Source organism: Lissotriton helveticus, chromosome 1_1, assembly GCF_964261635.1.
Source record: "Lissotriton helveticus chromosome 1_1, aLisHel1.1, whole genome shotgun sequence".
NCBI lineage: Eukaryota > Metazoa > Chordata > Amphibia > Caudata > Salamandridae > Lissotriton > Lissotriton helveticus.
In genome coordinates, this window is record NC_136057.1 from 636,057,697 (window position 1) to 636,083,267 (window position 25,571).

General features: G+C 45.6%; 1 protein-coding gene across 1 annotated transcript in view; it reads left to right on the forward strand.

Moving 5' to 3' along the window:
* Positions 1–25,571, forward strand: part of CDC123 (cell division cycle 123) — a 458,927-nt gene that overhangs the window by 322,090 nt on the left and 111,266 nt on the right. Inside the window, exon 9 of the mRNA XM_078674168.1 lies at positions 22,569–22,691. Coding sequence (XP_078530294.1) covers positions 22,569–22,691 — 123 coding nt within the window. The remainder of the gene's footprint in view (positions 1–22,568; positions 22,692–25,571) is intronic.

The following is a 25,571-nucleotide window of genomic DNA, read 5'->3' on the forward strand; positions in this document are numbered from 1 at the left end:
ATTGGATTTGTAAGGCGCTACAGCTACCCAAAAAGGGTTCCCCGGCACCATGATGGACAGGGAGCAGAAATCGCAAGGCAGTCGGATGGAATTATTGATCAATTAGCCAGGTCTTAAGAGCTCTGCGAAAGTGAGTCTAGTCAGTTTCTTTGCGGATGATAGGGGGCAGAGTATTCCAGAGGGATGGACCGAGGTAGGAAAAAGATCTCCCCCCCCCCCCCCCCCCCCATTCTGGAGAGTCTGACCCTGGGCACAGCAAAATTGCCCATGGTTTCAGACCATAGGTGACGGGAGGGAACATGGGAGCGGACAAGTGATTGAAGGTACTGAGGTGCAGTACCTGCCTTGATTTTGAACATATAGCTCACGGCTTTGAACTGGATACGGCTCTCAACCCTGAGCCAATGTAGGTCACGTAAGTGTCCAGAAATAGGGTAAGCCCTGGGAATTCTGCAGAGGAGTCTAGCTGCAGAGTTCTGGACAAGCTAAAGTCTGCGGGTCACGGCCTTGTTTGAGCCAAGGTAAAGAATGTTGCCGTAATCGAGCCGAGATGTAATAAGGGCATGGACCACGTTTTATTGGTTGGTGACAGGAAGCATCCATAAGATTTTCCTAAGCCATTTAAAGATGGTGAAGCATAACGCTGTAACCTTGACTGTTTACTGGTGCATGGACAATGAGTCGTCAATAATGACTCCCAGGTTCCGAACATGGATCAATCGCTTGGGAAGATTACCCATCTCAACCGGCCAGTGAGAGGGTCTCCAAAGGTCTTTCTTCTTGCCCAGAATGAGAACCTACGTTTTCTCGCCATTCAGCTTGAGGTGATTTTGAGTCATCCAATTAGAAATTCTACTAAGGCCTTGTTTAAGACAAGAGGGAGCGAGGGGGTCGGAATTGGAGAGGGAGAAAATAATTTGGGATTCGTCAGCATAGGAGAAGAGAGTTAGACCGGCTTGATCCGCAATGTCTGCCAAAGGTCTGACGTACAAGTTGGAAAGCAGTGGGCTGAGGATCGAACCCTGGGGCACCCCATGAGGTGATGTGTAAAATTTAGAGCAAGCTGTGTCCGAGAAGATTTGAAATGTGCGGTTGTCCAGAAAGAAGGTAATCCAGTCCAGAGCTGAGCCGCATATGCCAAAGGATTTTAGTGTGTGGATTAACAGGATATAGGAAATAGTATCAAATGCCGCACTAAGGTCTAACAGAATAAGTGCGACTGTCTGTCCAGCGTCGAGATAATGACGCAGCCTTTTGGCGACTCCTAATAGTGCTGTCTCAGTAGAAAAGCCGGCACGAAAACCCGATTGAGAGGGGTGGAGAATATTATTTGTTTCGGTAAACTGTGAGAGAAGGGAATGGATATGTCTTTCGAGGATTTTGGAAAAGGCTAGCAGGAGAGAGATGGTCTGTAATTGGCGAGAATTTCAGGGTCTGCCGTTGTTTTTTTTAGAATGGGGGGGGGTCACCATTGCGTGTATCCAGTGTGCAGGAACTGTGGATTCAAGCAGTGAAGAATTCAAGGCATTTAGAATCACCTGCAGATGAGGGGTATCTAGCTGTTTCATAGTGGAGATTGGGAGAGGATCCTTAGGCGAGCCAGATTTGACTTTATATAAGATAGTTTTAAGTCAGTCAATATTTAGAAGTGACCAAGAATCTAAATATGCTGTGGGGGTGGAGGACTCCGAGGTGGCTTCACAGTGTGAAGTAATAGTGATGTCAGGTAGGGGTGGAACCCAGGTCAGGGTTGCAGATTGGGCCTGAGGAGGTCTGCATAAGTTAGAATTAGCAATTTCCAAATGAATTTTATCAATCTTTTGTGTGAAAAATTGAGCAAGATTGTCACACTGACGTTCATTTAAAGGCAAAGGATTTGCGATTGTGTTAGAACCGGCCAATTCTCTCACCAATCCGAAGAGAGTTTTAGAGCGATTGGCGGCTTCTGAAATGGTTTTAGAAATGAAAGTGGCCTTAGCCGTGTTGCATAAGTTATGTTAATTATTTCTTGCTTTGATGTAAATGAGTTTCAATTCAGGTGCATAGTTTGTCCGCCATTTACGTTCTAATGCTTTACATTTGGATTTTTCCTTTTTTAGGGAATCATTAAACCATGGTGCTGGAGGACGATGGTTATTCAGTTTTTTATGAGAGAGAGGAAGACAGAAATCTATGGCATTAGAGAGCAAGTTATGTACTTAAGCAATTAAATCAAGTTTTTTCCAATTCTTTTTCGGGGTCTTCAGAGAGGGAAAGGAAGGGGTAGAGGAAGTTGGTGGGGTGAAACTAAATTTAGAAAGAAAGTGGTCAGACCAGCAAATGGGAATTGCAGGATTACATTTAATTTCGGAAAGACTAGAAAAAATTGGATCCAACAGATGACCTGCTTTATGCGTAGGGCCAGAGTTTAGTAAGTTGATGTTTAGAGCAGCTAAGTCAGCAATGAAAGTGCTACATGTTGAATTGGATAGGTCATCTAAGTGTAGATTTAGGTCACCTATGAGAGAAAGGTTTTTGAAGCTCATGTGTAACGGGGTGATATAGCTGGGAAAAGAAGTAGCCCATGGTGTCGGGTTTCCAGGTGGGCGGTAAACAAGCAAGCCAGAGAGCGTAAAGTGTGGGTTAAGTGCTAATTTAAAAAGGGCGGCTTCGCAATTAGAGAGTTCCAATGGATCGAATCTGCATTGCAGACGGTTTTTAAAAATAATGGCTATACGTCCTCCTGTTTTAAGTGCTCTATCTTTGCGAGCAATGGCATAATTAGGTGGTAGAGCTGCAGCTATGTTGGGTCCAGCGCTCTCATGAAGCCAAGTCTCAGTAAGGAATAGAGCATCAGGCTGTTCATCACAGAGTAGGTTAAAAATGTCTAACTTGTGTTTGGGAAGTGAGCGACAGTTGAGACTGAGAAACAGAAAGTTCTCAGTTTGGGGAGCTGTATGAAGAGTTGGCGAGGTATATCTTTTAGTTGTAGAGGGGTAAGGCTGATGATTTGGGAGGGAGAAATTGCAACAGGAGCATATTTTGTTAGCTATGTTACCAGCTGAATATTTTTGGCATCCTTTTAGAATAGGGGGACGGAGAGCTAAAATCTGTTCCGATGAGAGCACAACTCTGTGTGAAGCCAAATCCCAAAGGATTCTATAAATTCCAAAGGTGTCATGTATAAATTGACAGGGCATGAAACCTTCGGGTTCTCCAGAGAGGGTGTGTTTATGCAGCGCCTTAAATTCAGATAGTCAGGGAGTGATTGTGCAAAAAAAAGAGGTAAACCACGTAAGCACTGTTCCTCCTATACAGCAATTCTGGAGATCTTTAACCAATATAGAGGTGGAAATGGTGTCAAACGCCTATGGTAGATGTAATAAAATTAGGTTGGGTACACCATTTTGATCTCGAATTCGTCTGATGTCATTGATCGCTTTGGTAAGTATAGTTTTCGTACTGAAACCTTTGCAGAAACCTGATCGGAACAAACGTAAAGAACTTTTGGCTTTAAGGAAACATTATTTTTTTTTTGAAAATGTGTTTGTTGGTTTTACAGATCATACACCAATTGCAACCAGTTATTTTTTCTGATGTGACACTACTTATAGACCATGAGCACACCTTCATATAGCAAAGTTGTAGGCTGGCACATATGCATTGTGCTAATTGCGATAGTTATCATGAAGGAGATGTTACTGAGCTGGGGAACACTGCCAGCATACTGCCGCAATGTCGTAAACTGGGAATGAAGTGAAAAACCGAGGAAAGAGTAGGGCATAAATGGAAGTTGACGGCAGTAGGTTGGATCAATTGAGAAAAGAGTTTGTGGACTTCGGCAAGTGTGCTTGTCGAGCAGAAGTTGCTAAGCTAGACAAGGTATGAATTGCGGGCAGGTATGATTACAGGGTGGGATGGAGGGAATACGCGGCCCCCCGGGAGCACTTCCAGCCATACAATTTGGGGTGAAGGGGGCCGTTAATAGCGGATCAGGCAGGTCTCCAGGCAGGGTGTCCCCCCTTGTGTGCGCGCCGGGTGAAGATCGCATAGGTGGAGATCATCATTCCCCACTTCTTGGAAGAATTGTGTGAGATGGGTAGCCCACTGAGGAGAAATAGGTCACTTGCGCAGATTTCAGATGTTTTCATAGTGGTGGGCTTACTTCTTCCACCCCTCCCCCCTCACACTTGCTCATTGCCCCATGCCCAGCCACCACTGGTGGAGCTGTTGGAGACAACTTGAGTTGTTTCCTGTGCTTACAGATGCCCAGGACACATTTCTATACCAGAAGTAGAGAGGCAGCGGAAATAATTATGGTAGACAACATTCAACATTGAACAGATGCTTGTGGGTCTTGGTTATTGTAGGTTTCCAAAAATAATGCAGCCAATGTTTTTCACCTTACAGTGGCTTCATCAGGGCTGCACATCTGAAGAACATTTGTACGTCACAGATCAATGAACACATATATAAGCTTTTAACTAGAGACTGGTATTAGTACACAAACATGTTATTTACACAATAAATACAGTTTTTTAACAGACTATCAACCCACAGTGCTGTGTCCTATTACATAAACCAAGAAGACGTGTAAATATCTACTCAATCCGTGCCACTGGAAGAGTCAAAGTCGCATCACTTTCATAACATTGTTTTCCTTTAAGCAAATGAACAGCTTAAAAAACATATATGCACAAGTTCAGGTGTCAAATGAAGCACCCGAAGATACAATAGAGTGAACACAGGTGGAAAGAGAGAGTCGGAGGAATGGTTCAAGTTTATAAGAAAAGTGCACCCACAATTCCTTCTTAGTGGTTCAGAATTGAATGAGTGAATCGTGAAGAAGCAAAATGAGATATACCACCGGTGGTGTTCAAGGACCCCAGTTAAGACCCCGTATATTTGCCCAATACAGTCTAGAATAAGAAAGCCAGACGGGTTCTTAAAGGGTCTCTTACCAAGAGATCTGAACCACTGGAAAACATAAGAATCTCCTTAACGTAGGATAAGCAGTAATGGTCGTTGCAGATCGATATTTCATATGTTTTTTCTTCAAATTATATTTAGTACTGAACCAACGTCCAAATTTAGACTGCAATAATATTCAGACTTACATGCGACTTCAAGGGTCCTGATGAGGCATTAAATCATTCAGGAGCCAATAAGTATGTCTGGCATGTGCGACATGAGTCCAAGTAGATAGAGCAGACCACAATCCCGCCACATGTTGGTGGACAGGAGTACATGATGTGATTGGTTCTGAATTTGTATGCTTCCACACAAAGACGCTGTGATAGTTGTTTGTTTATTCAGCTGCCTGAGCCAGCAGCGGCATCGCTAACTTGAGAAGTTTCATTAAGAAGAGTAAAGTGTCAAGCTTACAATGGTATAGGGTTTAAACTTTCAAGGGCACGCATATCACTATAATGCTGTAAAAGTGTCTTAGATTAGTAAATCATTTACAATGTTTGTTTTTCCCTGGCAGCAGCACACATAGGAGGAGGGGGCGTCACGAAGAAAGTGTTGCTGTTTTAGAGTTCCAACAGCCTCCCTTTCCATCACTAACTTTAAACTTGTGGTGTCCAGGGCTACACTAATATTCATACATTTTTCGTTCTAATTTGACAGCACAGCTGTCTTCTGACCTTATGTGATCAACAAGAAAGAAGTTTCAGAGTACTAATGGGGAAAGAAGCTTAGGCTTCACCCACATGTTGTTTCCCCTAAATACAGGATTTGATTGGACTGAGTTTTGTATTTTGGCCTGTGGTAAAGCATTTACTCTATAAAGCAGGACTTAGTTATTTATGGTGGCAAGGCAGTTATCATGGCTATAGGCCCAATCGTTTTTTTTTGGTTCTGGTGAAATTTGACCGTAAAAGCCTGATTTACTTATTGTGAAAACTATACCCTAAAATTAATAAGCAATCAATTAATCACAGGCTTGTAAAGCGTGACTATTCACCCATAAGGGTCTCAAGGCGCGCTGGGGGGCTGCAGGTCCGTGGTTTTAAAGCATGTGGTTTTAAAGTATTTAAAAGCGAATGGTTATATATCTGTATTAATGCCTAAAGATAGATATTTTGTTAGATGGAATCTCACAGATTAGCATAGTAGGAAAGGTGTTGGTTATCCACAAAACAAACCGTGAATGTAGAAGATTTGCTATGTGAGAATCCCGGTCAATACCTCTCAAGAGAGAGAGATAATTTTGTTTAGTCAACTGTAATTTTGTACACCTTTCTACTTTTATGACTGTGTGCCTGATGGTTGTCATGTGGAAAACTATATACTCAAAATAGTAGGCGTAAGTCAAGGTGTAGGTCTGATTGGTACCTGATGCCATAGGCCTGATCTACTTATGGTGAACCATTATGATAAAGGCAGTTTGTCTACCTCATTTATTGTGAAAAGTATGCACTAAAGACAGTAAGCCTTTAACTGTTGGTTATCATCACATCGTTTTACAGGCTAAAGGCAGGAATTTTGTTACATGTAATCTCACAGATTACCATAGTAGGTGAGGGTTTTGGAGTGGGGCACAACTCTGACAACGCCTGGAGTTTTTCACAGTGATGATTTTTGTTAGGGCCTATTGAGAGGGTTTGTATATTGTTTTGCAAATTGTATCTTTTTACATATTTGTAATTTTAGAACTGTGTGCATGATGGTTGCGAGGCTATATGTACTTGAATAGTCCTGTGTTGGTTAAAGTGTAAAGCCTATGGTTAATATTACATGCTTTATCTGTTCATTGGAAAAAGTCAGGCTAGATGCCATAGGTTTGATCAGGCTTTTATTAAATATTATGACAAAGCCAGTAGGCCCGGCCTACGTTTTGTCAAAGTACATGTTAAAGGCAATAGACTTAAGGATGGTTGTTAGGCAGTTGTGTATTTTATAAGTATTCTTACAGATTACCATAGTATGCAAGGCTTTTGATGTTGGTGTCCTGCCCTATCAAACCATGAAGTTGGAAGATAAGCATTACAATCATGCTTATTAGGCTATCCCAGGAGAGATAGTAGTTTGCTTTGTCAGCTGACATTTTGTATACCTTTGTCATGTTATGGCGGTATGTGTGATGTTTGCTTTGTGGTAAAGTTTGGGCTGAGTGCAGTAGGCATGAGTTGATTATAGTAGCAAGCCAGTGATAACAGCTAAAGGCCTGATTGGCGTGCAGTGAAATGATATGTCAGAAGCCATGGGTCTTGTCTGCTTAGTATGAAACCTTATGAAAAAGACAGTAGGCCTGGCTTTTAAAAAAAAAAAAGCAATTGTTAAAGCCAAAAGGCCTCTAACAGTGAATTGTTATCCCACTATGTTGCAGGCTGTAGACTGATATTTTGTTAATAGTGGGTAATTTGAAAAAGGAAAAGTGCAGGTGCCCAAAGCTCTGCTCAGAAGCCCCCGGCCAGTGCTAAGAAATGTCTGTACGCTGAATAGTAAGTAAGTGTAAGTAAGTATACTTGTAAAGCGCACTGTTACCCCATCTCGGGGAGCCCTGGCGCTGTATACCGCTGGGGAACCCATCTGGCTTTCCCTGTGAGATGGTCCCTCCTGGGCACCCCCAAGGTGAAGCCAGGCATCCCCGGCGCTGATGGGTCCGTTGTGGAGATTAAGCAAGCTATTGCCCAGAGTTGCAGAGTGGGACCCAAGGTTGGCGTAGGCACCTAGGCGAGAATTATCGAGTCCGCGGACATTGACCCAAGACCCTGCCGCGTCGGGAATTGAACCCTGGTCCCGGGCCGACCTCTGCTTCAGGGTCTGCCGCTTCTAACCAGTGGGCCACACTTCTCACACAGGCTTTTATTCTTAAATCCATCTCATGCCTCTTTATTCCACTACCAAACACTCCCTTCCCATCACTCTTGCAGGTTCCTACTTTCTCCCTTTGGGACGTTGCTTCCGCCATTCTCTCTCTCCGTCTTTCCAATCTGTGTGATTCCCTCTCTCTTAATCTCGGTAAATATCTCATATGGAAAAATAAGCACCGGTCCCCAAAAACAAGTGTAGGTGGCCCCCACTGGCAACCACCAGCTCAAATTAAACACTGTCTGTTACATGTAGTTCCACAGATTACCATTGTAGGAAAGGAATTTGGTGTTGCTCAATCATTCTGACAAAGCCTGGGAGTAGATTTTCACTATGACTATTTTTGTTAAGCCCTATTGAGAGTAGTTTTGCTAACTGCAATTTTATACATATTTGTAATTTTTAATAACTGTATGCAGGAAGGTTGTCAGTTTGTGTGCACTTCAGTACACTTGTGTTGGATATATTGTCAAGCCAATGGAAAAGGCTACAGGACTTATTGGTTCACTGCAAAACGTTAGGTCGGATTCCTTAGGTGTGTTCTCTTAATAATGAAAAGGTACGACAAAGCAAGTTGCTTTTATTTCATTTCATTTCATTTCATAAGGCTTTATTCGGAGCAAAAAACAATGTGCATGAAATGAAATGAAAGAAAATGTATAACGCGCGAACTAAGCCCAAAGGGCATCAAGGCGCCTAGCTCAAAATAGTTACATGTCTCAGGTGCTATTCACTGGTACGCTTTCTTAAAACACCATGTTTTCAGGGCCTTTTTAAAAAGGGGCAGCGAGGATATCGATTTTAATTCAAGAGGGAGTGCATTCCATAGACGGAGGCAACTGTTGAAAAGGCTCTACCTCCCCATCTGGTCTTCTTAGACCGTGGAATAACCAGAAGGTTTTGTTGTAGTGAGCGCAGACATCTGCTGGGAACATAGCCGGAGAGAAGTGAACCCAATCCAACAGATGTTCCAGATTTCAGAGCACTATGTACTAAGCAAATGATTTTGAAAGAGATGCGGTGCTCTATCGGAAGCCAGTGTAGGCTCTTTCTGGCTATAGTCGCAGAGGAAGAATGGGGGGTATCCAGGACGAATTTTGCAGCCGCATTTTGTACGGTTTGAAGTCGCTGTATTAGTCCCTTGTTAATCCCTGCATACAGTGAGTTGCAGTAGTCCAGCCTTGAACCAATCAATGCAACCACTGTCTGTTTCCTAGCTTGCGGGGAAAGATAGTGCGCTATTCGACGGAGAATTTTAAGAATTCCCCAGCAAGTAGCCATCGTTCTGTTAACCTGAAGGGTCATTCCCAGAGAAGTGTCGAACATGACCCCCAGGTTCCTAGCTGAGTGGGAGGGAACAGGGCAGGTTCCTAGGGATTGCGGCCACCAGTCACTTGACCACACATCCTGATCCTTTCCAAAAATCAGCACCTCGGTTTTGTCGCCATTCAGCCTCAAGGAGTTGGCTACCATCCAGTCAGAGACTGACTGCATACAGCTCCTGAAGTTGAAGGCGGAGGTGCTGACCGGCTGGGTTAGTGACACCATGATCTGAGTGTCATCTGCATATGACACTACTTCCATTCCCTGGGCTTTTACCAATCTCGCTAGGGGGGCAACATAAATGTTAAATAGGGTCGGACTCAGGGCCGACCCTTGTGGTACCCCACATTGCAGCGATGTAGGGGGAGAGAGGTATTCTCCTAATTTGATCCTCTGTTCTCTATGATCTAAAAAAGAGGACAGGAGGTCCAGGGCTGACCCCTCCACTCCCATCTCCCTCAGACGAGATGTTAGTATCGAGGGAGATAGGGTGTCAAACGCTGCGGTCAGATCGAGTAAGACCAGCAGTGTTGTCTGTCCCTGATCTACCTTCATTCTGATGTTATTGGTAACCATAGTAAGTGTGGACTCCGTACTATGGAGTTTCCTGAACCCGTGCTGGGTATGATCTAAAAACCCAGAGGAGTCCAGGAAGGCAGACAAATGCAGATTCAGATGGGACTCAAGCATTTTGGCGGGTGCAGGAAGTAAGGATATGGGCCTAAAGTTTTTCAAGATGGTTGGGTCAAGTGTAGGTTTTTTAAGTAACGGCCTAACAATGGCTTTCTTCCAGTCTGACGGAAAAATCCCGTGTGACAGGACACTATTCATTACTTCCAATAGAGGAGGTAGAAGCGTAGTCCTACACTCCTTCAGCACTCTGAGAGGACATGGATCCAGAGGGGAAGAGGATTTAGTCCTATTCAGCAATGCGTTAAGATTATCAAGAGTAATCTGAGGGAAACTATAGATGGTCGTAGTGGGGTTTTTTGTCCTCACTTCCAAATTTGTGAGAGCCTGAGTAGTGTCATTCCCAAGTAATTTTTTCTGCGCTTCTAAGTTAACAGCAATCTCATCTATTTTAGCATAAAAGCACACATATAGTAAATGAAATTCCAATTGCAATTACAATACAATTAAATTTACAATTAGACAGCCAATGTTTAAAAAGAAACATAATATACAGGCGAGGACAGAATAAATATTTAAAAACTCATACTTTTCTTGACATTAATCGCTTTAAGTAGGAAAGTAGCAGTAAAAAAACAAACATCAGGATGATGCAAGTTAAAAAGCAATATCAAAGAATCATGTACTGTCCTGACACCAAACTGGACAAAAATAGGTTTTAAAAAAGCTTTGCGGAAGTTCCCATACAATTGACACAGCAAAAGAAAGTGCATAGTGCTTTGTGCTGAGATATTGTCACACGGGCAGGGACCAGCAGGGTGCTTGTTCAGGGAAGGGAAAGCAACCAGATTATGCACAATCTCCATCCTTAATCTTGTTAGAACAAACTGGTGAGAAACTCGGGTCTCTTGGGTCAAATATGGTTGATAGCCCACTGTTTCGTTCATACTACTGTAAAACACACAGGTGGATAAGCTACCTTCATTACAAGTCCGCCTCTCTGATTTACAATTCAAAAAGATGTTCTTTATTTCGGACTTAGATATGTCTGAGGCCCCATATCTGTCAATATTTATATTAAGGCCTGAAATCTGTTGATAATATATTTAATCCATGGGATCTTTAAATGGTTATCAACTATGAGACAATCGTTAATGATGGCACTATTTAAGGATGTCTCTTCTTTCAGCCAAATTGAACGCCACAACAGTAGTGGTCTCAGGAGAATCAGATCGTTTAAATATTGAATTCCGAGTTCGAGTTCTCTATGGACTAGGTCATTAGAGGCAGATTTGGGCAGACACAAAAGTCTTTTTAAAAAGATATTCTCCTCCACCTGTAGGCTCCCAGCCGGGGCAAAACCCCAAACCCCTGCCCCGTAGAGGGCAATGGAGAGACATCTTGACTGAAAGATCTTGAGCGTGTCTCTTATCCGTTTGTCCCCTAATTTGGTGGCAAAAGTAAACACCCCATTGACACTCCTCACCATCTTAGCCCTAACATTCTTATGCTCACTGGCCCAGCTGCAATTCTTGGCGAATGTGATGCCAAGATAGCAGAAATTGTCAACTTGTTGGACCCTATGTCCATCTATATAATAAGAGTGGCGCTTACTCTGCCCCGGCCCACACTCCATGGTATAGGTTTTAGTTTTATTAATCACTAGTTTTCTACTTTTGATAAACTGTGAAAACCCATCCATCAAGCGTTGAAGGCCTATCGGGGTCCTGGACAATAGCACGGCATCGTGCGCATAGAGTAATACCGGGACGTTGATATCGTTAACTCTAGGGGTGTCTGCCACTACTGTCTGTAGAACAGTGTCCACTTCATTGATGAAAAGGGTAAAGAGCAAGGGAGCAAGGACACACCCCTGCCTTATACCCCGCCCGATCTTAAATTTGGTGGTACACTCCCCTCTAGAACCAAATCGTACGCTAGTATGTAGTTTGACATAGAGTCGGGCTAAAAAAAAGACAATGCCCTCAGGGGCCCCCATTTCAATCAATTTGGCCCAAATAATTGCATGGTCCACCATGTCAAAGGCACTACTCAAATCTGCAAAGCAGAGATAAATATAGCCCTTCTTGGCCTGGGTGTATTTCCCGATCAGCAATTCGAGATTTAAACATTGCCCGATCGCCCTTTTCTGAACCCATACTGGCAATTTGCCAGGATACCGTTGGTTTCTGCCCATTCTTCTAGCCTAACCAAAAGTACCCGACTCATTATTTTCACAGAGGAGTCTAAAAGGGAAATGGGACGGTAGTTCTTCACATCCCCCCAGATCCCCTTTCTTGAATATGGGTATAATGATTGATTCCTCCCATGTTGGGGGTATCCCATGACAAACAGCTGCATTAAAAACATTTGCCAACATTGGTCCCCATACCTCAGGGACTATCTTATAAACATCAATGGGCACCCCATCAGGACCCTGAGCCTTTCCCCCTTTACTAGCGCCAATGCTATCTAAAACCTCAGTGATGGTAATGTCCAAAGGGACAATGGGCCAACAGTCCTGTCGGTTACCCAAGGCTTTGTCCGAATCAAAAATAGTGGAAAAATGAGAAATCCATGTTTCCATATTGACCTTAGATGTTAATTCTGGTACCTTCTCATCTTTAAGAAACGGACAATTAACAGTGCCCCAAAATAATGTACAGTTTTTCGTCTCTGCAGCCTTTGTCAATTTATCCCAGGCCTCATGCTGTAACTCCGTCTTCCTTCGCTTTACTATAGTCCTATAATTTAATCTAAGCTGGGACACCTGACTCCTAACTCTAGGTCTGGCTGCCAGTGCCTCTTTAAGCTCTTTTAGCGCAATTGTGCGTGCATGGTCAAACCATCCCCTTCGTTGGTCGGTCTTACGCTCAGCTGATTTAGTAAACTTTTTGTCAATAATGGAATTAATTCTAATAAAATGTCGAGTTAGATCGACAGTGACGTCATCATGCTCAAGGATCGCACTAATTTCTGATAAGCAGCTATTTATAATTGAATCAGATGTCGTTTCAGCTTTATCCCCTTTCCATCTTAGCCTTGTACCATTAGGTCTATGAGGTTCGATGTTAACAATAAAGCCCAAATCAGGTACAGGTTTTTCTTTCCAGAGAGTGGTCTCAATAATAACACAATTATGGTCGCTAAGCATGATATCCACGACCCTAGGGGCCAAACTCCAGGGGATAAGGTTAGATGACATACATATAAAATCAATAACGGTATTTGCCCCCCTACCTAAAAAAGTGGGAATACTCTCACCTAAATTGTTCTTCTCATTAGCCAATATTTCCATATCATGTGCCGCTAATAAATTATTCAGGGATTCCCCATACTTGTTATGAGGGAAATGGGGATCCGCGTCCCCAAAACGATTGGTGACCCCGCACGTACTTTGGTTGGAGAGGGGACAAACAGCAGTATTAAAATCCCCCGCCAAAATAAATTCAAAAACAACATTCGAACCCGCTATAATGTCAACCAGGGCACTCTCTAAAGCATTACCCACCAGGTACCTGGAGCTGTCAAAAATGTTATTATAAAAGTTAATTAAAAGGATATTTCTTCCATCCTCCTGAGAGAGCCATAAAATCTGAGACTGGGCCCCCACTAATACATGTTTTTTAACGATTGTGGGGAATTTTAACAGAGATCAAAACCAAAAGCCCTCCCTTAGCTCTACCAGAAGTAGATGCCGTAGCGGGTAACTGGTAAGAAACAAAACCGTTGTAACCAGTAAAGTTTTTACACCAAGTTTCCTGGAAACAAATAATATCAAAAAGGTCGACAAACTCTGACCACCCCAGACAATCGTCTTTGGACGCTAGACCCGCAACGTTCCAACTGGCAATAAAACAACTCGGGGGCCCAGTGGATAATTGAATAATTTCATCGGGGATTAAACAATGATTATCCGGTGTATCATTAGTATTGGGGAGGGTTGCACTTTGCCTATCTACTACAGGTAAACCCCCACTACACCCTTCAGATTCACCCACAGAGCTATTTATCATGCGGCAATCATAGTGCACACTTACATTGGCAGGGGGCCCTGTAGTATTTCCTTCTGTCTCTACTCCACAAAGTACCGTTTCTACTTCAGGCAGGGAGAGGGCCTGGTCAGGATCCAGTCAATCATTGGAGTCTAAGCCACTCGGAGATTAGTAGCGGTTAGATGTTACCACCTCAAAACCGCTAGACACACTAGGGGCACTACCTCTACCCCTCCCAAAACCATTAGTAGGCTGAACAATTAAATGTCTATAGAAAAACCCCAAGGGTCTGCGTGAAATTCCCTGGTCATTCGGTGGGCGAGAGGTGGATCTGATCAAAGAAGTGGTGGCAAGGTGTGGGTTTTTTGAAATTTACAATTACACAGTCACCACTAATGTTTTTATGTGAATTCCCTTTCCAGTTGGTTCTTGTAGTGGATACAATCTGATCAGACAAAACTGCTGGGAAACCGCACTCTCGGTTAAGCCAGGCCACAGTTTTATTCTTCAAAGATTCATGTGTTTCCGGATTACTATGGGGCCCCGTCTCCCTAACTGGTGGAACATTGGTTAAGACTGCCACATATGGTGCACAGTCTGGGGGTAAGTCGGGCTGCGAATAACCATATCGCTTAGTCTTCTCTTTAATTAGCCCTGGCTTATCCACTGGAACTATATCAGTAGGAGTTTTTAAACACACCGTGGGCACAGGATTGGATACAGCTACAGTAACTGGGCATGATCCCCCATTGGGTATCTTTGGTGTCTCCGTTATAGATCCATGGGCCCTTTTAACTGCTTCTAGGCTAACCTTTGACCCTGTATGTGAACTCAAAAGGCCACCCAACCTCTTTACTTCCCCTGAAATAGTGTCAAGTTTGTCCATGAAAGGTTTATTAATTTTATCAAACTTAGCATCTATAATACTAATTAGGAGCGCTAACTGCTCGGGATCTAGGTTAACTTGAGAACTATTGATTACTGTTGCTGGCTCACTAACAGCACAGTTGGATAATGGGTCAGATCTTTTTATGTTATGGTTCCCCCCCGTTTTGGTAGGGTTGTCCTACCAAAACTCCTCCCTGATCTTAATACTCTCTGGGCTCTTGGAGCCGGTGAGCATGATACTAATAGATCATGAGGAGCCTCAGGCGTGACCAGGTTGGGCTCTAGTTCTGTAGGAGTAGCCGTGGTTGGAAGTACAGGAAATTCCAGGTTACAACTAAGATCCAGTAAAGAGGTAGACCAAGAAGTGGGTGACTTGGGTGATCTAGGTAATGGAACAGAAGGGCTCCCCCGTCCCAATGATAGTCAGCGTTCTTTGTTGATTTTGTCTACCACTTTTACAAGGTAATTGTCAAGGGTAGCTAAAGCAGGACGGGTGTTCCCATTATTACCTTTAGACATGATTGGCTCTCTCAAAATACTTACAACAGGCTAAAAAAACATTAAATAATAATCCGAAAAGCCTTGATAAGGGATAATACAATATTCCCTAGAACTGTTAAAAGAAACGCAATCCTGGGGGCAGACAAACAGGAAAGCAAGTATAAAAACAATTACAGTCCCAATGTAAAAAATGAATGAGTGGTGGGCTCAATTACTATGTACAATACGAACTACTTCAAGAGTTCCAGAACCAAAGTCCGTGGCCCAGCCCTGCCTCGTCCAGCCAGACGGTCCTGCCCTTGTCCCGGGCTTCTCCCGGCGCACTCCCGCGCGCTCCTGCGACACGGGTAATGAGGGTGTAATTTATGCGCCTCTTGGCTCTCCTACGCGGTGTGCGGCTTCCGGCCGCGATGCTCTCTGGGACCCGTAGTCCCCACCAGCCCAAGCTCTCCCACAACACTGCAGCAGCCTCACAGGGCGGCGGCGGGAGGTGGGAGGCGAGCGCAGACAGAGCCGCGGGTCCAGCGGTGAGAAGGGGAAGCAGGCAAAAGGTAACGGAGCCCCCTCAGGTGAGCTGCTAGCTCCAAAGATGGTCCCCCGCTCTTCGCAGCAACCTCACAGTTCTCGGGAGGTGCGGCGGCGGGCGGCAAATGCAGGCAAGCCGCAGGTCCAACTAGTAAGGGGAAGTAGGCACAAGGTCACAATGCCCCCACAGGAGCACCGCTAGCTCCAAAGACAGTCCCCCGCTCCACCGGTAATGAGGGTGTAATTTATGCGCCTCCCGGCGCTCCTATGCGGTGTGCGGTTTCCGGCCGCGATGCTCTCTGGGACCCGTAGTCCCCACCAGCCCAAGCTCTCCCACAACACTGCAGCAGCCTCACAGGGCTCGGCGGCGGGAGGCGGGAGGTGAGCACAGACGGAGCCGCGGGTCCAGCGGTGAGAAGGGGAAGCAGGCAAAAGTTCACGGAGCCCCCTCAGGTGAGCTGCTAGCTCCAAAGATGGTCCCCCGCTCCTCACAGCAACCTTACAGTTCTCGGGAGGTGCGGCGGCGGGTGGCAAATGCAGGCAAGCCGCAGGTCCAACTAGAAAGGGGAAGTAGGCACAAGGTCACAATGCCCCCACAGGAGCACCGCTAGCTCCAAAGACAGTCCCCCGCTCCACCGGTAATGAGGGTGTAATTTATGCGCCTCCTGGCGCTCCTACGCGGTGTGCGGCTTCCGGCCGCGATGCTCTCTGGGACCCGTAGTCCCCACCAGCCCAAGCTCTCCCACAACACTGCAGCAGCCTCACAGGGCTCGGCGGCGGGAGGCGGGAGGCGAGCGCAGACAGAGCCGTGGGTCCAGCGGTGAGAAGGGGAAGCAGGCAAAAGTTCACGGAGCCCCCTCAGGTGAGCTGCTAGCTCCAAAGATGGTCCCCCGCTCCTCGCAGCAACCTCACAGTTCTCGGGAGGTGCGGAGGCGGGCGGCAAATGCAGGCAAGCCGCAGGTCCAACTAGAAAGGGGAAGTAGGCACAAGGTCGCAATGCCCCCACAGGAGCACCGCTAGCTCCAAAGAGAGACAAGTTGCTTTCATTTGTTAGAGGCAATAGCCTTTCAAGAGTTGATTGTTATTACACTTTGCCAAAGCCTGTAGGGAGGTATTTTGTTACACAGAATCTCGCAAGGGTTTTGATGTTGTGACCAATCCGAACAAACCATGGAGATAGAAGATTTGCGCTATGGTAATCCTATTAGCACCTATTAGTAGTCATTTTATATCGTTTTGACAACTGTGATTTTGTGATTTTATTACATTATACCTGCTGTTGCCTTGTGGGAAGGCTTATGACCAACACAGTAGGTCAGAATTGTTCTGCGGAGGGCGCGGGTTCCCCTCGGGACGTGCGCCCCTGCCAGTCACCACCCTATCCGCCATTTCCCGGCATCTGGGTGACTAGGGCCCAAATGACAGCCTACGCTGCGGCTCTGCAGGCTTCTTTGGCCCCACGTCCACCTCCTGAGACGTCCGCGGATCCCTTGCCTCGCCCGGGGTCTTCAGCGGAGTCGCCGGCGGCTTCAGCCCCGGCGCCGAAAGTTTCGGCTTCAGGTTGTCGTGGGGTGGTGTTGTCGAGGGGTAGTCCTTCGGGGCTCCGCTCTTCGACCCGTGGCATCCCTGCCTCGCCGCACATCACTACGGGGCTCCCTTTGGCATCGCAGGAGGTCGCCGGGATCCCAAGTCCCCCTCATCCCTCAGAGCAGGCAGCTACCTCTCCAGAGGCCGAGCCGGCGTCGTTTTGGCACCGGAGGCTTTCCTCCCCAGCCCTGGCGGTGCTGCGGGTGGAGGAGGGGGGCTGGGGTGCTTTCCCGAGTCCCTCTCAGTCCTATCCTGCCCCAAGTGAGGTTGAGCTGGCGCCTTTTCGGGGCTTTTTCTTAGCCGCACCGGCTCTGACCCAGCCCCATTCTCCTGCGGCTGGGTCGGAGCCGGTGGTGGTGCAGGAGGTGGAGGAGGTCGACTCGTTGCCGCCGATGCCCTCTCCGCCGCTGGTTGGCATCGAGCCGGCACCTGTGGCGGATTCCACAGCGCTGTGCCAGCGTTGGATCCGTGATTCGTCTTCTGAGGATGTTCCCTCCTCTCCGTAGGTTTGTCATCTGCTGGTTTCTTCCTCTCCGGAGACAGGGCGCTGCATTGTTCTCTTTTCACCGGCATCTTCCAGGGAGGGCTTCTCGCCGTCCCCGCGGCCTAAGCCCTCTGGCCCTCCTCCGGCTTCTCCACCCGGGGGCCGCTCAGGTTCCCCACTCGTCCGTGGACCCCCCACCATTCCGTGGCTGGCCGCTCCCCCCTATAGCTGGGATTGAGAATGGATTGCTCAGTTTGCAGCCGTTGCCCACGGAGGAGTTGCTTTCTCCCCCACAGCGCCCTATGGAGACCAGTGTCTCCTTCGTTCTGGCTATTTCCACAGCCGCTGGCATTTTGCAGATGGGCGAGCCTGTCGCCTCTTTCCCTAGAGATAATCTCTTAGAGGTTCTCCACCAGGGCTCTGGTGGACGGGAGCTGGTACTTCCTTTTAAAGCATCGCTCCACAATTCTCTTCTGGGGGCTTGGGGCGCCCTGCCACGGGTGATCTCGTGCCTCAGTCGCTCCTGCATCGTCACCGTCCTGCGCCGCTCGACCCTGTCTGCCTTTCCTTCCACCCTTCTACTCAAGGCTCTCTTCTGCGGACTGCCTTTCCGTCCTTGCCTGTGGTGTTGTTTCCTCTGTCTCGGGAGGCCCGGTGGTTGGATTCCTGGAGGCGTAACATCTTCGCTTCATCCAGTGCGTCCTTGGGGGCGCTCAACACTCTGTGTGTTGGCTAGAGCTACCTCCAGCCTGTGGGATTCGGCGGAGTCTCTTCTTTTTCATGTCTCCCATGAGGGTGCCCACGCTGATCTACGGCACCATGTGTTGGATGGTCGGGAGTTGGCCGCGTTTATTCTCTGTGCGGCCTTGGATGTTGCCATTGCTTTCGGCCATGCTATGGCCACTTCTGTGGCTCTCCGTCGCCATGCTTGGCTGTGGAATGCTGTTTTTTCTGAAAATATTAGTGAGTGTCTGGTTGACCTGCCCTTTGATGGGGTCCTTTTGTTTAATACTCATGCGGACTCCGCCATTCAGCGCCTCCTTGCGGGACTCCGTCCACCTCCCCCTCCGTAGGCTGGCTTGTTATTGTTGATCTTCCGGGCTTGATGGAAGGCGTTATCCCACATGCTCTTGGAATCTGCTGTTTTTGAGTGGGCCGTTTATATATTGTGTGTGGTTTGACGTGCCCTCGGGGTCCCTTGATTGGCCCCTCTAGTCTGTTGGCTGCTGGTTCTTCCCTTTTGGCAAGTGTGTATTTTTTGGTTGGTTGCTAAGCCGTCTGTGGTTCCTACTGCAGGTCTTATGTTCTTGTTCTCTGATGCAGGATTTTTTCCCTAAGAGTGGTTCCCATGTTTTCTTTGGGACGTGTCATATCCTAAGTGGGGTACTTGTAGCTATTGTATAGCTCTGTCCTACGCTGGGTGGGTGTGGACTCCCTTTTGCGGGTTCCTCGCCTCTCCTGGCGTCGCTGTATTCTGCTGGTGCGGTTTCTTTGATCTTATCTGGGCGTAGCTTGTGCCGCTCCAAGTTCTGTCATTCTCAGTATCCACTGCATCGCTAGACCAGCTTTGGCATGCCGTCTGCGGAGTTGTGTTATGGTGTTTCCACCCTCTTTTTTGTCCGGCGTTTCGGCCTGGTCCTCTGTCTGGTGTTCCAGAGAGGGTATTTTCCTGTGTTCTGGTTGAAGGCTTGGTTCGTCCACTGTCTTTCACTTCTTCTTTTCTAGCTGGTTCCGCTTCTTTCGAGGTCGGTTTCTGCCCAGAACGGTCTCCTTGGGGTCATTCTGGATTTCCCTGTCCTTGCTTTCGTCTTGAGCTCGACTTGGTCTGGGTGCTCGGCTTCATGGTGCTTGCCAACTGCCGTCTGCGCCCGCCTGCGCTTTCTGGTCCACGGCTGGGGTTCCTGGCGTGGGTCCTAGTGCTCCTACCTCTTGTTCTGCTGGAGCCTTGCGCAACTGCGTCTTTCTTCTCCTGCCTGCCATGTCCGTTGTCTCAAGGCTGTGGCCAGTTCAGATGTCCCCTTCACTGTGGGTGTGTCTCTTCCGGTGGAGGGCTTTGCTTCCATTTCTACCTCTTCTCCTTGGAGTCTTGGGGTGATTCTTCTTCCTCGGTACTCCTCTGCCGTTTTCTGTCCCTTCGGCTCTCTGGCAGATGTCCCTGGTATCTTGGCTGAGCTTGGGGTGTCCGAGCCTCCTTCGCCTTGTCCTTGCTTCCTTCTGCTTGGAGGGGGCTGGGCCGCCATTCCTGTCCCCTTTCTACATCCCCTGCTGGGGCTCTGTGTTCTTCCTAATGGGGGGTTCTCTCGCAGGCCCTCCTCCTCCCTTCTGGGTATGGTTAGGGTATCTATTCTACGTTAAGGAATCTGCGGCTAGTATTCTCTATCAGATGTACGAGTTACTTACCTTCGGTAACACTGTATCTGGTAGAGATTATTCTAGTCGCATATTCCTTCATGACCCGCCCTTCCTCCCCGTTCTGCGAGGCCCTGAGCTTGGTCTTCTGCACTCGCCTGCCTCTGGGTGATTTATCTTCTGCGAGTGCCATCTTTCACTTCCTCCCTAGCGGGATGTTTTGTCCTGTTCGTTTGCGTCCACTCCTTCCTTTCTGGTATTGATTGGTAGGTTCATGTGTACTTCTGCGTCCCCACACCCTGGTTTTTCCAGTGTGGGGCCTAATCATACTTTCCTCCCTTTTTCACTGATTGAATTTTCTGACTCATGTACAGTCCTTTGAGTTGGGGTCTCATGGCTGGACCTCGGCTTTAGCTCTTTTCAGGGGATGCGACTTTCCTTGATGGTGTTGTCTTAGGGTAATTTGTTGTTACTCTTCTGTTTTGGACTTCTTGTCCTTCACTGTTAATGGACTGTGGTTGCAGGCTTCTTTCGTCTGCTGCAACATTTTTTCACATGTTGTTTCTATCTCCAGGGGGAATGTCGTATTTCCTTGCACGGTTGCCTTGCAGTACCTATGCTCTGCTCTTCCTTTCTATGACTTTAGGTGCTACAGTGCCTGTCACGTCCTCGAATGGTGCTGTTCCTCACCATTTGCTTCTTTCCTTTCTGTTTCTCTGTTTTTTCGCACACTGTTCCCATATTCTAACAGTTTTGTTTGTGATGGCTCTGCGTTATGGTGCGGAAAAGTTATCTTAAGAAAACTTGTCAGCGCCCCGGGATGGGGCCTATGTGACCTCGCTGACGTCACGCCCGTGGACGACGTCAGGGCGGAGTCACGCGATACCGCCCCCCGGCGCGCAGAGATGGTGGGGCAAAGAAAATTTTCCGAATCCAGTCTCATGCCTGGGAATAATTCTATGTTAAGGAATCTGCGGCCGAATCGTCTCTGCCAGATACATCGTTACCGAAGGTAAGTAACTCGTACTTTAACCCATTTATGTACTTCCCCTTTCATTTCTTTGTTTCTCCTATTTTATTCGATTTGTTCTTAAGAGGATACTACAGAGCTCCAGGCAGCGCTAACAGCTTTATTGCATGCTGCTACAGTGCGCCACATCCCTAATAGGAGATCATTAAGAATTGCTGTAGTGTATCATTGTTTTACCATTTCAAGATGGCCAGCACGTTCGTTCTAAACATGGCAGCCATGCTTGAACTTTAAACCAACTATAGACTATGTGCAATACCTCTGCAAGACGTACACTTGCTGCTATGTTTAGTTTTGCTATTGCAAGCAAATGTCTGCAGTATTTAGATAGTACCATTTTTTCCTTAATCTGCTCGTAATATTTTAATTTATCTTGTATATGTTGTTGTGTTTGTGTGCGTTTTTATTGAGGCTCTGTCGCTGTGAATGCATGAATGGGTCAATTGATGGATGAATGGATGCATGAGTGCAAAGATGAGTGACAGGAATGCTCGTGTGATAACTTATGAGTGGCTAAACAAATGGGTGAATTAAACTGCACTTTCATTCATAAGCCAAACTATTGGACTTGCCAATGCTTGGTATAACTGGAAAATATTCAAGTCATGTGTAGTTCAGAAGGCATGGTGAAAAATGTCTTAAATTGGACTGGTAATTTCTATGAAAATTACCTTGGACTGTGCCATAAATACATGGTGTATTGTTTATTTTTTTAATCGATGTGTTAGAAAAACACGTAATAAAAGAGCATTTGTGGGAGTAAATGCACAGCGCTAACTGCATGGAAAGACTGATAGAATCATGAAGGACTGCTTCCAAGTCAGAATGTATTACACTGCTCATGGGCCTCATTTACTCCTGTTTGAGCCTGACTCCTGAAAAGTCACAGGTTTGCCGCTGAAAATTGTTTTAATAAGTAATAATTGATTTTTGGAAACTGTTCATTACAAATCCCAGAATGCCTTGTAAAATACATCTCCTAGGGCAAACTAGTTTTATTGGATTGTTGAAACATTGTAATTGCCCAATTAACTGCTTGTGCTACAGTAACATTTTTACGTACCATAAGCCTTGAATTGTTTTTTATTTTATTAAATTCAGACTTTCAGTAGAATAACTGTGCTAGTTGTGTCAAGAAAATTGTTAATATAGATCTATAGCTCCTGCTTTTATCGCACATCACATAGCTTTAGTAAGGCGACACTGTTCAGCAATGCCAGATTATCATTGCTGGGCAAATCAGACTGTAAGAAGTCTAGCACTAAGATTCCTCAATGTTCCACAAAGGCAAAAGAGAACAAAAACTGCACCTTCAGGTTGTGGTGATTTACTTACATATGCTTTGTCAGCTGTCGGGCCGTTGAATACTGTCCTTGCCGTTTGATTTAGAATATGTGTTGAATTTAGTATGTTGTGATTTGTTCAGTTAAGCCTCATGACGTGGTTTTCTTCCTGGCAGGTATATCACAGAGGGATTACACACAGTACTATGATCATGTTTGTAAACAGAAGGAAGAGATCTGCAGGAGTATACAGGATTTCTTCAAGAAAAATGTACAGTATAAATTCCTGGATGAGGATTGTAAGTATTACTTGACTTCTATTCACACAAATATGGATAAAGAATGACTAATAGTAGGTTACTCACATCCTTATATATTTTATTAATCATGCTTTTATAGAGACTTTGCATAAATCCCACATAACAATGTTTATTTTTTAGATCTGCAACTTGTAGTGTTACTAAATCTTTAAAATACATGTAACATTGGCTTTGGCTCCACCAGGTGTAGTACTTCCACCTCATGATGTGATATTTTAAAGCGTTTTTAGTCAGGGAAAAGGGAGAGAAAGGGCGCACTGCTAAATATTGACGCAATTATGTCTGGAAATTCTTGGTAGGAATGTAGTGCAAAGGGGTGAGGGGATAAGCCCTATAACCCCCCAATTGTGTGTCAGCCGAGGCCAGTACACCAGAAAATTGCAACAAGATAACCTTGCACACAACAAAATTATATAATAAAAATGTGTCAGTGTGGAGGGCAATAGCTCGCTTAATCTTCCCGACGGCCCCCCAGCGCCTAGAGACCCTTACGGGTGATTGTGCGCTTTACAAATGTGGACTTTACTTTACTTTACACTTGTACATTAGAAACAAAGCCTGTGAATAGACAAAAATTCATTAAATGGTTTGTGAGAAATATGGTGTTTTAATATTCTTGAGAGAAATCCAGCGACACGTGTTTCGTCACATCTGGGATTATCCTCCCGCGACTCCTCAGGGCTATAATGGATATAGATGTCACTAGGGAAGTCGCTCCGCCGGTGATACTTCCGACCCGTCAGGGCCCAGGACTCTAAAAGGCGACGTAGAAATACCGTGTAAGGGACATCATTAAACTGTTAAACGTAGAACGTTGAATACGCGGTTTCATACGTTGGTATGAAAATTCTCTTTCATAGTACTCCTCAAAGACGTTGAGATGAAAGAGTCTGATTGGGTTAATCAGACTGACTGTAAGCAAGACGTGACTTGAAAGTGAGCAGGTAACTCAGTATACAGAGGGCCCTGTTTCCTAGCAGAGAGGTGTGCGTCTTCCACTCGGGACATGAGTTATGGGAGCCGATAGCTCTGCAATTGAGGGTCCCCCCTGGAACTGTAGTATGAGACGTGTGTGCGTCTTATCCTGTAAACGGTTCTGTGTTCCGGATGCCGTCACCTCATGATATTTGCCATGTAGCGTATCATTCTGCCATCTTTAGAGTGGTTGCATTGAAATCCATGAGGAACTTTTCATATCTGAAAAATCCGCTCTGTCGTCATACATCCACTTCTGTTTCTCATTGTTTGTAGAAAGCAATCTTTTTGTAGTTTTTATGGCAGCAGGCTTTTGAAAATATCTTTCTTAGGACTCCACTACCATAACCAGCACCACCATTACTATCAACACCGCCATACTACCATCACCATTACAACTATGGGTGGGCGACGAACTCATCTCTGCCGGTGGAGTTCGCAGAGTTTTGCCCACACTGCAGTACGTAGGAGAGTTTTCCTCTTGCGCGGCTTGCGAACGTTAAGTTGGCAAACGCGAGCGAGAAAAACCACTACCGCTTGCTTTGCGAGTTCCGCATAGAAGAACTCTGCCCAGGCCTAATTACAACTATCACATCATTTGTGCATTTCTATGTTTTCATGTTTTACCGCACTTAGCTATGCATGTTACATTAACATGCATTATATGTGATGCACTGCTTTGCAACTTGAAATATTTATACTCTGTTTCCCTCTGCGTACGTTTGTGTTTTTTTGATTACATGTTGACATGGGGAATAAATCATGGTGTGAAATCTAAGATCGAGCGCGCACCAAAGATGATCTACAATTTTGCAGCTAGCATGGAGAAAGGGAGATTAACATTTATCTGGCAGTCTTCATCTGCCATCAGTATTCATCTACCTTTTTATGTTAGAGGAATTTTAAGGCTGCTGAACCTCAGAGCAAATTGACTCTAAGCACTTGACTGACAGTAAAACAGTTATTTAGAAGGCTGCAATATTTTAGAAGATGGCTATGTTTAATATGCTAGGTGCTGGTGAGACAAAAACGGCTGGTGACTGATCTTTCCAAACAGCTTCATCCTAATGGGAAGAAAGGAAGCACACTGAAAGGTTACTGTTGGGATGGAAGTAACCATCTTAAAGCGAGTGCAGTGCTATTTTTTTTTTACATTTTTACTAATTTCGTGCACTAGGCAAGATACCACTTCGGGTGTCCCAGAAGCCGGTTGCACTTTTCAAGTTGTAATTTAGACTCTCCTCTGTATTTATTTCAGTATGTTAGGTGATGTTCGTAAGTGAGGGCGAATTCATGGTGAAGGTGTATCACAGGCCATTAGTAAGTAGCACTAAAAGGTTAACTAAAATGTTAACTGCAGATATAGCTGTCTCCATTGCAAACGATAAGAGTATAGAATCTGAGAAGAGTATGTGTGCATGGAAAGCAGTCATTTTCCATGCTTGAGTAATTATATGGAATCTGGTGTTGGCAGGAGTTAGGATGCCATAGGCTAGTATTGTATGTCTGTGTATTAAGTTCTTTTCAGTTTTAATTGACGTTTAGGCATTTTACCAACACTTCTGGGCCAATAAGTGTTTTCTGTGGTTCTGATGTTTCTCTCCATTTCTTCAGATACTGAAATGTTGCTCATTGCTCACTTAAAGGTTTGGGACTTCTGCCATAGCAGAAAATGGAAATACGAAAACTTAAATTCCTCTTCAGCCTTAATCTGTTCTGTTTCCGCTCATATTCCCAATCTCTCAAAATATTTTACTCTCCTCATTATATTATGTATCAATTCCATGCTCTCCTCTACTAAAACTACACACATATTCCCCTTTGGTTAGTTTATGCAGTTGTATACAAATAATTACTTTAGATCACCCTATTCCCAGTATCTTC